General features: G+C 39.1%; 1 protein-coding gene across 3 annotated transcripts; it reads left to right on the top strand.

Moving 5' to 3' along the window:
• Positions 1-4,454: 4,454 nt before the first annotated feature.
• Positions 4,455-16,482, top strand: LOC131230415 (uncharacterized). Of its 3 annotated transcripts, XM_058226339.1 has the most exons (7): positions 4,459-4,881; positions 4,991-5,203; positions 5,462-5,535; positions 13,735-13,884; positions 14,857-15,142; positions 15,437-15,670; positions 15,790-16,482. In XM_058226339.1, the coding sequence occupies exons 2-7, from the start codon at positions 5,057-5,059 to the stop codon at positions 16,153-16,155; spliced, it is 1,257 nt and encodes a 418-aa protein (XP_058082322.1). In that variant the 5' UTR covers positions 4,459-4,881; positions 4,991-5,056; the 3' UTR covers positions 16,156-16,482. The 3 variants fall into 3 exon arrangements, with proteins under 3 accessions (XP_058082323.1, XP_058082322.1, XP_058082324.1); XM_058226340.1 differs by lacking the exon at positions 13,735-13,884 and having other exon boundaries at positions 4,455-4,881; XM_058226341.1 differs by lacking the exon at positions 4,991-5,203 and having other exon boundaries at positions 4,461-4,881.
• Positions 16,483-16,932: the final 450 nt, after the last annotated feature.

Raw genomic sequence — 16,932 nt, 5'->3', positions numbered from 1 at the left:
CACATTATTTCCATGCATTTTCAAGACAAATAAAACAATTAAAAATGGTCAAAATAATTATCATTAAATAAAATCCACAAATCAATCATTGAATATTTAGTTACATTGATATTCAAAAATAATTAATAACAACATATATTGATCTTTAATTAACTTCTAAATAAATAAGGGGAAAAGGTCTTCAATCTTGCCCAGCTGATTCTTTATATACAAACCCTGCAAAATAATCTATATGGGTGTGAGCGCGACAGCTTGTAGGGTCACATCTTTCCCAAAATTGAAAATTTTACGTTAACACAAATAAAACTCAATAATACAAATATGATTAATTACAAGTATTGAATCATCATTTTACATAACAACAATAACAAATTTTTTTTAATAACAACAAAATAAGACAATGCAGTCATCTAAAATCCTTTTCGATTCAATCCAGGACAGAGTACCCGTGTGTGTTGATCCTTTTAGGGAATGACCCTCGGCAGAGCACTTGGTAAATAAACTTTTAGGATAAATATCCAGGGCAGAGCACCTGTGTGTGTTGATCGTTTTAGGGAATCACTCAGGGTAGAGCACCCGTGCTGATCCTTTCGGGAATGACCCTGGGCAGAGCACCCGTACCGTACCAATTCTTTTGATAATGACCTTGGGTAGAGCACCCCATAAAAATAACATAATGGTCCTTTTAGGGCAGAGCACTTATGATATAATTATAAGCATTTAACAATAATCAAATGAATTTATTCTACATATTAGAAATCAAATAAATACATTATACATCATGTAAAACCAAAATTAAATGACTTAAATCAGTAATACGAAATAAATAATTAATGAAATGAAAGTATACAATAATGTAGTCTTTTCAACTGAGGAAATCACCTACCTGGTGTGTTGAGTGGAGGTTGAATGACATAGTTTGGACGTTGCAAATTGGAGATTGATCCAATGGACAGTTGAGATTTCCTGATTTATAAGTTGGCTCGAAAATGGAAAGAGAAAGGAGGAAAAATCGGGGAGGTTTCAATCTGCGTGGATTGCATTGTGGAAGCCTTCTAAATTCCTTACTGCAACGGAAGCTATGTGGGTCCAACGAGATGTTTGTGAGAAATCCATTCCGTCCAACTACTTTGTTGGGTCGTAATAATACATGATTTTAAAGGTAAGACAGATTTGGAATTTAGGTGGGCCATAAGATTGGAAACAGTGGGGTTGAATGTTTGCCGTTAAAATCTTCTTGGGCTGATGGTGAGCGGTCTGGATTGTTTGGTGGGTTCCGCCGATAAAGAATGGTGGAAGAAGAAAGAGGAGAGTTTAAATGGGAGAGGAAATTGGGGAGAGAGGTTAGGTCGTGCGGTGACGTGCACTTGCACGTCATTGCATTTTTTTTTCTTTGTTTTTTTTAAACGACATGGGCCCAAAAATGAGGTCGATCTGAAGTTCCAATGGGCCACATCATAAGAAACAGTGGGGAGTGAGATGACCACCATTAAAGAAATGGGTTGTCACATCAAGCCTATCCCAACCTATTTCAAAGCCACTCGAGTCACCTAGACCTCGTCCCAAGTCACTTAATCCAATCCTTGTGACACTACTGTCCAACCACCTGTTCAAACTTCAATCTGCTTCGTCTAAAACTTAGAATTAACATTGTGCAACATATTCTCATTTCCTAACCCTCATTGCTCATTAAGTTCATCATTTTTTCATAACATTTCATATTGCACCCCGGTTAGTAAAAACGTATGCTTTGCAGCTTGCCGACTTAGTCGGATCGTGCTCATTAAAAATTTGTGTTGACAGGTTTATTGCTTTGGCAAGTGTAGGAATTAGGGTAGGTTATCCAGCCCGAATCTAAGCATGTCATAAGCTTTACACTCAACACATCATTCCATATACCTATGTATAATTTGTATACGAGAACTAATCCTTTGCCCTCATGAATAGTTATATTTTGTGAAATAATGACGGAACGATAATACGAGTAGAGTGGGTGCCTAACACATTATCTCTTTATAGCCGTGGTCCCTTATCCAGAATATCTGATCAAAGACCAACAAAAATTATCTTAGAGTTGGGAATTTTCAGATCATTTCAGGGCTTAACTGACTATAGAAACGAAGTAATTAGTTAGTGATGTGTCTCGTCAAATATAATATTATTCTAATCGCATCACAAAGCCCTTAAGAAAAGGAAGTCGTTTGCGGAAGCACCAGTCGATTCCACCCTTGGGATCGATCGTCCACACTCCATCAATTTTTTTGGTTCATTTTCCTTTTTGATAATTTACAGGTAGGGCAATGAAAGTGATAAACTGGCACATGTTGGTGTGGACCTTCTGATCACTTGCACAACAATTAGGCTCGTTGATTGATCGCAAAGCTGGTTAGTGCACATGTTGCCACGAAAAGTCTCAAGCGTTGTTAGGAGGATGATAAGAAAAGATGAAAAAAAAAAAATAAAAATAAATAAATAAATAAAAACAGAGAAGAAGAAACTGATATAGTGGGCCATACATGTTTGAAAACAATGAATGTTCTAAAACAGCTGGCATTGGTCCACATTGGATGCTTTGAAAATTATCCCAATCGTATAGTGAAATACACATAAAATTGGTCCACATTGGATGCTTTGAAAAATTTCGTAGTTGTATAGTGAAAAACACATAAAATGGTAGCATCGCAAGCTTTTATTTTTATTTTTAAACATCGTATTACAGGGCTAGGTTGCTTGGGCTGGGCAGCCCGGCTCATTGCCACCCCTAGGGTGCCGATTAGGTGTTACCCAGGCAACACCTTAATGGGTGTTACCCATACCATGGGCCCACCTTGATGATGTGTTTTATATCAAGGGTTGGAGTACCAATAGGTGGTGAAATCCCACCACGACGTGAGTGTGTGGCAGTGTGTGTGCGTGTGTTAAAAAAAAAAAAAAAGATCCAAATCTCAGGTGGACCACACCATAGAAAACTATATTGATTGAACACCCACCATCAGAAACTTCCCAGGGCCTATCATAAGCAGATTTGTAATGTTTATGTGCCATCCAACCCATCGATAGGATCAACCTGGATGAAATGAAAATATAAAGATCAGCTTGATCCAGAACATTTGGGGCCTACAAATTTTTTAATCGTCATTCACCACACTTTCCAGTTGTGTGGTCCACGGGAGACTTGGATTTTCTTAAGTTCTGGGATAACGTCTTAAAAAATGGATGGACAGCATGGATACTTAACTCATTCATCAAGGTGGGCTCCACACAATAAGGGTAAATCCAAGTATTACCCAGGTAACACCTAATCCGCTTCCCAACACCACAGGCAATTAGCCAGTGATTTCTCGGGCTACCAATTTTCTATTTCATAAAATTGTGACGGGCTGATGTGCGTCTTCAATTCTCTTTCATAACATTGTGACGCGTAGATGTGATTCACGATGGTAGCGATGATAGTTTACCACCAATTAAAAAATGGAGTGACCAGGACAGTATGTGTACGTGATTCACGATGGTAGTGATGATAGTATAACACCAATTAAAAAATGGAGTGACCAGCTACCATGCAAATGACTAACGGTACAAACCATGGACTAATTGTGATTAAACACATATCTGAAGGTTACTCGGATCCATTGGTTAATTTCAAAAGAATGGTTAAACATTGAATGGTTGTCCATCAGCAATGGTCCCAGGCGCTCCGACTCCATGGATTGCACATCTTTGATGGTTTATTACAATGGTCCTGAAAGTGCACAATCACCGAATTTTAACCTTCTGGCAATCTTTAATTTTTAAATATTTAAAGAATGATTTTGATGACTAACATTCCGTGTCCCATTGGGCCCCATTTCATTTCTCATACTGGTTTTTCCATTTTCGTTCTAGATGGCCGCCTCTGGAAACCGTAGCGACGGACGCGGATTGGGTACTACCCCATTAAGGACATACGGTGGGTGCTGTCAGGGGCTCTGTGGAGTCGATCATGATGTATATTTTTTATCCACACCGTCCATTCATTTTGACTGATTATTTTAGCATTTTAACAAGAAAGAAGGTAGATTCAAAGCTCAAGTGCACCACACCAAAGGAAGAACTAGGGATTGAATTCCTACCGTTGAAGACTTCTTGGGCACATAAGTTTTGGATAAAGCTGATATTTATTTTTTCCTTCATACAGTTACACGTGACTTTACCAACAGGTTGGCTGGCAAATAAACATCACTGTGGGCCTTAGAAAATTTTCAACAGGGGGAATTTAATTTCCACTGCTTCCTTTGGTGTGGTCCATTTGAGACTTCAATCTCCCTCTTCGTTCTGTCTCGTATTCTACAATGATATTTAAAAATGGATGGACGGCGTGGATAAAACCATATAAATCAAGGTAGACCCCATAGATCCCCTGAGAGGACCTTCCGTCTCTAGGGTGCTGGTCGGGTAGTACTCAATCGGCGCCAGCCTCGTAGCGACACGGCACCGACCCTCTCTGTATTCTTTTAGCACAGGATATGGAGTCGATCTCCCCACTCTCTTCCCTTTCTTTCACTACCTGACGATTGGTTTCTAAGGAAGAGCCATCGCCTCGTTTCTCTCTCTCTCTCAAACCCTAATACCGATCAATCGGCTCGTCTCCTATGCTTTCTTGAACCCCTCTTTGCTACTCTATAGCCATTGTTTTTTTAATTTTTTTTTTAATTTTTAATTTTAATTTTTAAAATCGGCTTTTGGGGGTGGGGTTGCAGCACTCACAATCTGCTGCTCCGCCCTCTCCACTTTTCCCGTCTGACCCTGACACTTCCTTTTTCTTTCCCTTTTTGTAATTTCTCTCTATTCTTGCATAATGGTTAGTCTCAAGGAAAGTTAGATTGTGCAACTTGTCCACAGGTTAGCTCGAATTGAAGCCCCGCGCATACATTCTTCTTTGGTCATTTAACATTTTCCTCTCTGTATTTGCTCATGTTACTTGTTTGTGTTGTGCTTCTTTGGATGCCAGGGAATTTCTTTTCTTGTTGTTTTTTAAAAAAAGTCCAGGAATAGTTGTTGATACTTCCAACAAAGAATGGCACCGATTTACTATATCATCATCGCATTCCCTTGTATGGTTGGAGCAATGGCACTGGCAATGTTTCATATATACAGACACCTTCTCAATTACACCGAACCTACTTATCAGCGCTACATTGTTCGCATCATTTTTATGGTTCCGGTGTGCAATCTTTTCCATTTTCCCACTCTTCATGCTTTTCTTGTGAAATGGCTGTTTTCCCCCCATTCTTTTAATCTTTTACAATTCACATGTATTCTCAATTTAGTTAGTACATCTCCATAACTCGGTTGCTCAATTTGTATTCTTTGGCTTCTGGCCTTTCTCAATAAAATTCTTATTATCGGCTTGAAAAAAAAACTCAGTTGCTCTATTTGTAGGAAATTTATCTTGACCTCTACTGGTATAAATCTGTGACAGGTTTTTGCGCTCTTGTCCTTCCTCTCCCTGGTCTTCAATGAGAGCTCCATCTATTTTAATTCAATCCGAGAAATGTAAGTTTGCTGCTCATCTACTTTCATGGTGAATATGTTTTTTTTTTTTGCCAATAACTTGATATAAGGCCTTCCAGCAACTAACATTCTTCTCACTATAATTATCTTGCAGTTTTTCCTATTGTTTTTTCTAGCCAAATCTGACATAAAAGCTATCCTATTATTATTAGTAATAGTATCATTGTTTTGTGTGGATAACTGTTTAATGCATGAAAAATGGGAAACAGAGGAAGCAATGTTAACATTGAAGAAAATGAACTGTTGTTATATTGGGTGGTCTACGAACAATAGTGGACATGAACCAAGCACAAAGATCTATGGTTTGACATTTTGATCACCATGTTACTCACAGTATGCTTCCTTTTTTTTTGTTCTCCCCCCTTTTGAACCATATGCATCCAAAGGTGCGTGTACAGTTCCTAGAGAATACAATTTTGTCATAATCAACCGATTTGCTTACGCAGAACAGTCAGTGGCCTACTTGCTAGGTAGTCCTATCCTTTCGCATTTGCAAACTTCCTCTGTGTGTGTGTGTGTGTGCGCGCGTGTGCGTGTGCGTGTGTGTGTGGGTGTGAACTCTTGTACCTGACTCTGCAATAATGCAGTTTTAGCACAAGTCTAGAAGATAGCAAATCAAATACCAAAATAATAGCATTTTGAGCATCACACTTGATAAGATCAAGCTTGATGTGTACTTATTCCTATACCATCTGTGAATGACATTTCGTATAGATGATAGGACAGGATCTGTGATAAGCTGTGGACATCCAAACCTGTACAAATAATGCTTGTGCAGTTTCAGGCTATGTTAAAGAAACTGCATCATACTCTTTATTTGCATCTTGGTATAAATGCCTCGTGAGTCATGGTAGCTTTACTTTTCATTTCTCAAGGAGTTCACCAATGATTCTACAAAAAATGGTTTTGCCTTAGTGTATGAACCTTCTGTAGTGATTAATGGCATGCCATGATTGTTGTTTTTACATATACACTATACATGGTAAATGTATCATGTTCCTTTCTTATCATCTATAGGTTGCCAATTGTATGAGGTTGTTGCATTTGCATCATGTGACACATTGTTCTTCAATCTTAGTTTCACTTGCACAAACCTTCTACCCAAGCACCACTTTTGCTTTGAACTCGCTCTCTTACTCGGTCTTTGTAGCCGTTTATACTTGCTAACAATTTGAAACATGTGTTCTTGGCCCCTTCATCCAAACCCACTGCCTCTTCCTCTCACATTTTGTACAATTGCATCTTCAATACATCATTGTTATCATTTTTTATTATTATTTTGAAAGATAACTTTAATTAAAAGAAAGCAGAAAGAACAAAAGCCAGAATCTGCTGAGGGAGCAGAAACAAACTAAGCCTCAAGGAAGGATAAATCTACATTGATCCCATCCATATGTGAGAGGAAGCCTCAAGGAAGGCTAAATCTACATCATTGTTATCATAACCACCTTTCAATAAATAAATAAATAACCACACCACCACCATTGTCATCGTAGCCTTCTCTTGACTATTTGGAGTCGGTTTTATGGATCCCCCTTTTTTTTTTCTCCTGACTATTTGGAGTCAGTTTTATGGATCCTTTTTTTTTTTTTTTTCCCTGAAAGACAAATAATACTTTCATTGAAAAAGTACTTAGATAGCACCATGAAACAAAAAAAAAGAAGCAAGAGCATAACAAAACAACAAGAGTGCAACAAAACAGAAAAAATTACATCTTTCCTGCCCGCCCCTTTCCCACAACCCATTCGACAACAGTATCCCCAGCCAAAGTAGCTACCCACATAGCAATTCAACATACATTGCGGAAGCATTTACCATTCCTCTCACCCCAAGTTACCCAAAGAACTGCAAGGAGACGGTGTCCAAACCGCATAAACTAGTCTTGCAAAGGGCAACCCAAGCTAAGAGGAGGTCACCAATTTCATAGGGCATAGATCAAGCTAAGTTGAATTTAGCGAGAAAAGAAACCACACTTGGCTAGCAAAAGAGCAGTGAATGAGAAGATAGTTAGATGACTCCACATTGGACATACATAGGAGTCAAATATTCGGGATAATCATAGATTATTTATGGAGGTTATCGATTATCAAAATTCTTTTTCTTCCCACAAGCCAAGAGAAGGGCCTAATCTTCAGAGGGGCACCATAATGCCAAACACCGGAAGTCTTCCCAAAAACTGCCCCTTTTTTGTGAAGCATGAAATCAAATGATTTGATTGTGAATCGATCAAACTTGCCTTCAAGCCAAACCAAATTGTCACTCTCCTTGATCAATGGTCTAGAAGGATGCAACCATTATAAAAGAGCTACATGCTCCACCTCATTATCTTGCAGGAAGTAGTGGTAAGGCGGAGACCACACGGCCATCTCACCACAAATCTCAAAGCACTTGTCAATTGTGATGCACCGATCCGGCACAAGACTGGCAATGGCCGAGAATATGTTCTGGAGAGGCATATCACTACTCCACACATCTTAGAAGCAAATAGTCTCCCTATTATCTAAGGTGAAGGCTGAACCTTCTAAGAACTTTACTTTTTTGTACCTAAGATGCCTTTCCAAATTGCCGAAGCTCTTTAGTTAGAACTTTCCTTGGTCCACTAGCCTCTTGTTGAGCAATTATATTTACTAGCAAGTTGCAACAACCTCTCTCCAAAGAGCTCACCTTTCCATTCCAAACCACCACCACCACTTGCCCAAAATGGCATAATTCATCACCTCCAAGTTGGAAGAATCGACAGAGGTTAAGAGGAAATTTCCTTCTCACTTTACTTTTCTTTCCCTTGCACCACTTACCAACCCTCCTCCTTATCGTCATTAATCGGGGCTTTGCCTTTTTGAGTCTCGGTCCTCGCCTCAACATTGTCGGATTTCATGCCTTCCTCACAGATCATGTGATTTGATGATTTCCCATTGGATCATCCTTCACAACACTCGTTTGATCTTCCCTAGCTTACACTCTTCAAATTATCCGTTTTGATGAGTATCTTCTCTCGGATAATCCTTCTAGTACTGTCCCGCTATCTTGAAGTGTCAGTGGGCCTCGAAGGCGAAAAGAACTCGCGAACCGATACCTCCCCCCGGAGTCCTCCCCCGTCTTGAGACACCATGCCTTTCTCCATATCTTCTTGATTTGGATCTTCTTCTCTCTCCTTCTCGCCATTCCTTGGATTGAAACCTCGAATTTCTTAGAATTGTTGTTTTGGAGGAAATAACGTCCTAGCTAAGAACCTTTGCCGCCAAGTGAAAAGCCTTTGCGTCCCATCTCACCACTTGAACTCAAGCCCTCCAAGTCTTCCTCCTACCATCCTTTTAGGCCTTTCAACCTTATGGCTTGTTTGGATTGTGGAAAAAGAAAAGAAAAGAAAAGTGTAATGATTATACAATGTTGGATTTCCATAGATTCCATGAGCACTATTGAAACACATGGAATCCAGTGGATTCCCTTTTTAGGGTCTTGTTTCGATAACAAGTAAAAATCTCGTTTTCCTCTCAAAATGGTCACCTTGAATCTTGTGCACGAGAATTTGACTATGGAAAAAGGCAATGATGGCCATGTAAAATTCACTATTATCTTTAGCATCCAAACATCACAAAATGTCCAATGGAAAATCCTTTTCTTTTTCCACGAGCAATCCTTGGTTTGGGATTGGAAATATGAATCATTATATAATGATTATTTTCCAAGGCACTATGCAAACATGGATTCTATCTTTTGGGGTCTTGTTTAGATAGCAAGTGGAAAGGTCACATCCTTCCCACAATGGTTACTTCGCAACTTCTGCTTGAGAAGCCAAACTCTAGAGAAGGCTAATGATTGCTTAGTGGAATCCACCATTTTCTTTGATATCCGTACAACTCAAAAACACTCCAATGGAAAACCTTTTTGATATCCCTAGATTTCCATGGTTTTCCTTCTATGCCTAATCAAATTTCCCTTCCTTTTAGGGTCTCCAATTTTAGTAGACATAGTTAGATCATCTCAATTGACTCTCCTTCATTTTATCTCTGAGGCTAGTCTTAGGCATAGTTCAAAAGCCCATAAACTTTACTTGACTTGATGTCCAAGGTTCGGGTCAACTTGAAGACTCGATCAATTCTTCATTTGATTCGACTTTGTATTTCGTCATCATAACCATCATCATTATCATCTAAGCCTTATCCCAATTAATCGGGGTCGGCTACTTGAATCCTGTTCCACCATCCACTCTGTTAAAGGCCATACCTTTAGTTGGACAATGGGTCACTAAGTCCTTATTATCTCCATCCATGTCCTTTTGGGCTTTCCCCTTCCCTGTCCCCTTTTATAGCCTCCAACTTTTACAAACTCACCCCTAACTGATATGGTTCTTGGTCTCTGTTTCACATGACCAAACCATCTAATTCTATTTTCTCTCATCTTATTACCTATTGGTGCTGCTCCTAATCCACCAAATGCATTCATTTCTAATTCTATCATTCCTTGTCCTACCACTCATCCATCTCAACATCCTCATTTTAGCTACTCTTATCCTATGAACATGTTGTTCCTTAGACACCAATATTCTACCCCATAAAAGCATGGCTGGTCTTATAGCTATTCTATAAAATTTCCTGTTCAATTCGAGTGGTCACGACGATCACATGAAACTCTAGAGGCGCATCTCCATTTCTTCTACCCATCTTTTGAATTCCATGATCAATATCCTTCTCAATCTCTCCACTTACGAATTCGACTCAAGATATCTAAAGTGGTCATTTTGGGGAACTTCTTGGTCAACAATCTTAACTAATTCCTCATTTTCACTCCTATTGTTACTAAAATTGCATTCCATATATTCTGTTTTAGTCCGACTAATTTTAAATCCTTTAAATTCTACAGCGCCCCTCCATAAATCTAGCTTTGTGTTTACGCCTTCCCTCATCTTGTCAATAAAAAAACCATTTCATCTGCAAGCAACATAGAGGAATGGAGAAGAAAATGAACAAGGGTTTGGATCAGCAAAGCTTTGATGCCATGTGAAATTAGGAGAAGGAGAGAAGAAAAGATAGATGGAGAAGAAGAGAATGTGAGATAAGGGAGTGGTATATCTTCCCTCTCTTTAATAGTTTTATTTATAGAAGAGGAGGATGACAAGAGGAGAAGTTTGTTTACAAAATGCAAACAAAAGAGATAGAAGCAGATTAGATAATTTAATCCTAATTCTAATCCTATATGGTATACCATAGGTGTACACGAATCTGTGTACACTAATCTGCTGTGCACACTGCAGGTGCACACTAATCTACAACAATGGGATATCTTCCTGCAAATACCTCATAAACTTATCCATAACTAATGCGAAAAGATATGGGTTCAATGCCGTCCCCTGGTGTAAGCCCACAGTAATTGGGAAGTCACTTGTGTCTCCACTAGTGGTCCTCACATTTGTTAGCACTCCATCATACACATCCTTAATAATGTCAATATATCCTCTTGAAAGTCCTTTCTTTTCCAACAACCCACCAGAGAGTCGTGTCCTCTTGAAATTCATTTCTTTCCCAACACCCACCAAATTAACTCTCCAGGGACTTTATCATATGCTTTCTTTATGTCAATAAAGATCAGGTGGAGATCCTTCCTCTCCAAATACTCCATCAATTGTCTTATTAGGAAAATAGCTTCAGTGGTAGATCTTCTGGCATGAAATCGAACTGATTTTTTGATATATTTGTCTCATGCTTTAGTCTTTGCTCAATCACTCTCCCAAAGTTTCATAGCATGGCTCGTAAGTTTGATCCCACGATAGTCAGTGCAGCTTTTTATGTCTCCTTTATTCTTATAAATAGGTACCAATACCATGGTACTTTACCTCCATTCATTTGGCTCTCTCTTTGATCTTACCATCTTGTTGAACAACTTTGTCCACCAAAATAACCCAGTATCTCCCATACTTTCCTGCACTTCAGATATCCTAATTCTATGACAGTATCTATGGTCTTTGATGTCATTTGAGTTTATGATTCCTTCTATCCCTATGCTCTTAGAGTGGTTGTCATTTAACAAGTTTTGAAAATAGCTTCTCCATGTTTTTTCGATCTCATTGTCCTTGATTATTACCTCTTGTTATTGCTCTTAATGCATCTAACATGACCTCGGTCCCTACCCTTCCTCTCGCTCATTTTGTAAGTTTAAAAACTCCTCACCTTTTCTTGTAACCAATCTATTGTAAAGATCATCATGAGCCTTAAGCCTTAATCCTTACTCAACCATGTATTTGGTAGTCAAATTAAAATATTTAAAATCGTTGCAAGTGGTTAAATTTATTTAAAGCACATGAAATATGCAAAGAAGCGGCTGAGGGTAGGGTGATCATGATGTTTGCTTCTCATTATAAAGGACGTTGGTTGCGAGTCTGAAGCATTTTTTTTTTAACAACAAACAAGTTATTGATCTGATTCCAATAAGTTGATTGGTTTGGTTCGAGGCCTCTCGAGTCATTATTATGAGTTAGGGAGCCGAACGTCAAACCAAGTCACACTCACAGGTGAGTTTCCAAGGACAAGGCTCGAGATCTCACCAAGTGGATTTGACTTGGATCGAGGTCATGCCGAGTTGAGTTGACTCGGCCGAGTTTCAGGTTGAGTCACCCAAAATTTGAAACCATTCTCTCATGTTACTCCGGATGATCATTCTTAATTATTCTTCCTAGTCTTACCACACATCTTTATTAACATCCTCATCTCTTAAGTGTTCATCCATTGTTCATGTTATTGTTTAATTGCCCAACACTTTGCGCCACATAGCACCACCTATCTTAATAGCTAGCTGTCTTATGAACTTTTTCCTTAAACGTAAGGGCGTGTATGGATAGAGAGAAATGTGGACATGGAAAACCAACTTGGAATCCTTAGGAAATGGAAACTGTAAACTCCAATAGCATCTCAGTTGTTTGGTTTATACATCAGTTTTCCATGGAAGTGTTAAGAGGGCATGGTCGAGAGAGGTCTCTTGTAACCTTGGTAATCGGCATTTAACATTTTTAAAAAAAGAAGAAATCGATATCCTTGCTCCTTGAGTAAAACCTTTCGAAATGGAAAAGGACATTTAAGATGTTTATTTTTTCTTAGACAAGGGAAAACTAGGATTTTTTAGAAATTGTTTTTATTTTCACAGTATCCAATGTTCCCAAGCACCCCTAGGTTTAGTCAGTACATGGTGATCACACACACCGTAGAGGCACACCTCCACTACATTGATCCTCCTGGATCTATCCATCGGTTTAAATAATAAAGCAAAGATACTAAAGAAACCACCTCTGAATTGTCCTCAATGATTCAACCTACTGGAAATCTTGTGTTTCCCTGCTCTTACACTTGAATTAACTCAAACTATTGAGCTACATCTCATTGCGCATGTGTGCCCTTAAATGACTCTGTGTGGGATTTAAATCTAATGATGTTACATGATGTTCAAGTTAAATGTGAAACACTTTTCACCCTAGGAATGAACTGAGGGTGCTGTGTTTGTCTGTCAGTGCTAGCTGCTAGCATGTTGTTGAAGATATGTCTGTTCCTTTCTTTTGTTTTATCGTTTCTTTTTCTTTTTCTTTTTTAATTTTCCATATGAAAAAAAAAACTGACATTTGCTCCTGTCACTTGGCCTAAGCTCCTCTAAAACACCAATGGCAACTTGAAAAGCTTGAGAAAGAAAACCAATACAACAAGAGATGATCCACTGTTACCCATACATAAAACACATAGTAGCAAGTTGTATTTGTGCTGGCAAAGGTGACCCAGAAGAAAAATCTTATCCCTGTGCTCCAATGAAAAGTACCTATTCTAGGCAACTGAAGACACCACATGTTGGTGCCATGCAACACGAAGTTATGTCAGATTCTCACCCTTTGAAGAAAGGGAATGCAAGAAAGCAACTTGAGGACCTAGCTACGTGTTTTTTTCCCCTGTTCTTTCTTTTCCTTTCTTCTTCTTCTTCTTCTTCTTTTTTTCATTTGAGAAATACTTGGTATATTTCATTCTCTTGACTGAAACAAGATAATGCTCATCTGGGGAAAGCCCCTGTCGGTTACTTGCCAGAATTTTGGCTTATGAATTTTGGAAAAGGCTATGGCTGATAGCCTCATCATTCTTTGCAAGTTTTTTTCCCCTAAATTTGCAAGCTTTTTCACAGCATCTGATCTGAATTTTGGATGGACTCTTTTAGGTATGAAGCTTGGGTCATTTATAATTTCCTTTCACTGTGCCTGGCTTGGGTGGGAGGACCAGGTGCTGTTGTTGTAAGCTTAGGTGGTCGGATTCTGAAGCCATCATGGTGTCTGATGACATGTTGCTTCCCAGCAATACCTTTAGATGGGTATGTGCCTCATCTACGAACCTATGTTCTTCCATGTTGGTTTTGTTCTGTTGCTTTTAAATAGTGGCTTTTTGCCGGTTAAGAGATCTCGATCCCAAGAGTACTATCTTTCCTTGACCTAGCTGATGGAAAGGTGCTTGGTTCAGTCATTTCTATGCGCCCCCTTTGTCCAGATCTATTCCCATATGTCTGTTCACTGGATGGCTCTTGTATTGGTTATAGCTCAAAGATGAGTGCATGATCCTATAGATTCCATACTTTTTGGCTACCAGTCTATACAGATTTCCTATAGATTTGGAAACTAGGATCATTGTTTTCATCTCACTATTGGAATGTGGCCGTCTGAGAGGCAGGACAATGATTGAGAATGGTCCAAACTGATGAGAGCATGCATGGCTTTGGGGGGTGGAGATAGGACACTCATCAAGTGGAACTATTCATGCTATAATTCCTCAAGGGGCATTCATGCTATAATTCCTCAAGGGGTGAATGCATATCATATATGTACCATCCAACTAATATGCCATCTCTTGAATGGAGTCCTCCCAAAAGTTGCACCGGTTGGATTGTCCCAACTGTTTGATCCAGGGCATTTAATGAGGGTCCACATAAAGTTTATTTATGGGAAGTCTAGGGCTTCTACTGGGTGTGAATGTTGGACTAATCCTTATCCTAGAGGTGAAGTATATTGGATGGTCAGGATGGCCGAACACATCATTGTGTGAATGTCAACATAGTTCACCCATGTGGTGGGCATTATAAAAACCTGTATTGAAGGAAATTAATAGATAAACCTATTTCAGTAGCATATGTTGAACCACCTGGGTTGAAAATATTTAATTATGCTCAGTTTTTTACTGATAAAAAATGATTTACTTTATATTAAATACCCAACTAGTTGGGATGAGGCTCAGATGAGGGTGCTTGTTTTATATTAAATACACATTCCTGATTCTATTTATGGTTGACCAGTCGCTTCATACGGAGGTGCAAGCAAGGGTGTCTGCAGTTTGTGATTCTGAAACCCGTCTTAGTCGCAGTTACATTCATATTCTATGCAAAAGGGAAATATGAAGATGGAAATTTTAGTGCAACACAAGCGTATCTATATGTCACAATCATCTATACCATATCATATTCAATGGCACTGTATGCCTTGGCCTTGTTCTACGTGGCATGCAGAGATCTCCTTCGGCCATTCAATCCGGTTCCAAAGTTTGTCATGATCAAATCTGTTGTTTTCCTCACGTATTGGCAGGTACCCTTATTCAAATGGCTTTAACTGCTCACGTATTCATTCTTATATTTGCATCTTGTTTCTGATCAGGCTCATGCTTATAGAGCTGACAATAAGTAGAGAAGGAATAGCCAAGTAGTCACAGACTCACAGTTGAGTTTAGGGTGAAGACAGGGCCAGTGTGTCCTTCTATCATCCGGATTTCATATATTTATAGCACTTGATCATTTTATGATTTTGATGGAGTTTCAGCAGAAGATTGATTTCTTCATCAGTGGCTCTTGATTTACAAGATCAACACTCCTGTCCTTGTAGGGTGTTTTGGTTTTTCTTGCTGCCAAGTCTGGATTCCTAAGCAATCCAGAAGAAGCTGCTGAATTCCAAAATTTTATCGTATGCCTTGAGATGCTTGTTGCGGCCCTTGGTCATCGTTATGCATTTCCATACAAAGAGTATGCAGGTGCGAATATCGGTGCCTCTCGTGGTTTGACAGGCAATCTTGTCCACGCGTTGAAGTTCAATGACTTATATCATGACACAGTCCACCAGGTGATTTGCATTCTTTGGACTTTGAATACCAAAAACTGCATCTACTGCTCATGGGTTCTTGTCTACAGGGTGCGTTGGTTATGTTGTGCTGAGCTGATGCTAGGATTTTAATCTTGCAGTTTGCTCCTACTTATCATGACTACGTACTGTACAATAGTTGTGAGGGTGAAGAGGGAGCAACAAAATATCGATCTCGCACCTTTGTTCCAACTGGACAGGAGATGGATGATGTGAGAAAGAACAAACATACACTTGGGAACAAAATAGATAATATACAGCTATCAAGCCCATCCTCCTCTGGCACCATCACTCCCGAGATATTGAACACAGTACGGGACTCGATGGATCCTCAAGTGATGAAACCTCCACTACTTATGGAGCCTTCGGATTCTCTCCAACAGTCATATGACCTGTCACTGGTTGAATTAGATTTGTCTAGCTACCCTGAAGAGGTTCCTGCAGTCAGTGACTCTGGTACACAATAACATAAATATCAAATCAACGGGTGGAAGATCTGAAGCTTTGGGTTAATTTGTAATTTTTCAGTCTTTGCAGAACTGAGCAGAGCGTTGCTGCGGGATCCAAATCATGTTTTGAAGTGCTCTCATCAGTTTAGTTCCTACCTGCAAGGAAGGATTTACTAAAAAAAAAAGCACGGCCTAGTGGATGCAAATCTCTTATCCTTTCTCTGAAGAGTGACCACATATACTTACGTGGGCAAGTGTCACAGATTGAATATTGTTGTTTACTCCATTACATGGTCTTGTGGATACTGATTTTGGGTTTGTGTATATATTTCCTTTGTTGTTTTCTCTTGCCCGTTCCTTGTTTCCTTCTTCCCCTGGGCTTTTAAGCTGGTGGTCAGGTGCTGCCATATGAATGTCAAAATATGGTCAGCCTACTGTGTATGCTTACACACAACAACAAAAACATGGATTCAGTAATTAGAAATAATCACATGATGGACATTACTATGAATTCTTTTAGAGTTGAATCTTAATGAATTACCAAGAGTAACTAGCAATTGTTGCCACATAAAAAGAGTATTTGTTTTATTTTACTTCCTTTTGACACGTGTGAGATGATGCATCATGCAATGGGCAAGAGAAACTATGTGTGGGTGAGCACGGGCATGTGCATGGTTGCTACTTGCTTGTGGGTTTGTGGATGGAACCTTTTTTTTTAATATATAAAATTAATGTTATTATGACATCATAACCGACAGTTGGTTGTATCAGATGGACCTGTTGGGACACAACCGA

This window comes from Magnolia sinica, chromosome 17 (genome assembly GCF_029962835.1).
Source record: "Magnolia sinica isolate HGM2019 chromosome 17, MsV1, whole genome shotgun sequence".
NCBI classification, from domain to species: domain Eukaryota; kingdom Viridiplantae; phylum Streptophyta; class Magnoliopsida; order Magnoliales; family Magnoliaceae; genus Magnolia; species Magnolia sinica.
This window is presented reverse-complemented; position numbering and strand designations above follow the sequence as displayed.

Excerpts from the sequence above, each read along its gene's own strand:
- LOC131230415 (XM_058226339.1), top strand. The coding sequence starts at position 5,057 with ATGGCACCGATTTACTATATCATCATCGCATTCCCTTGTATGGTTGGA. Across the intron at positions 15,143-15,436 it reads TTTTCCTCACGTATTGGCAG|GGTGTTTTGGTTTTTCTTGC; the intron begins GTACCCTTATTC and ends CTGTCCTTGTAG. Across the intron at positions 15,671-15,789 it reads ATCATGACACAGTCCACCAG|TTTGCTCCTACTTATCATGA; the intron begins GTGATTTGCATT and ends TTAATCTTGCAG.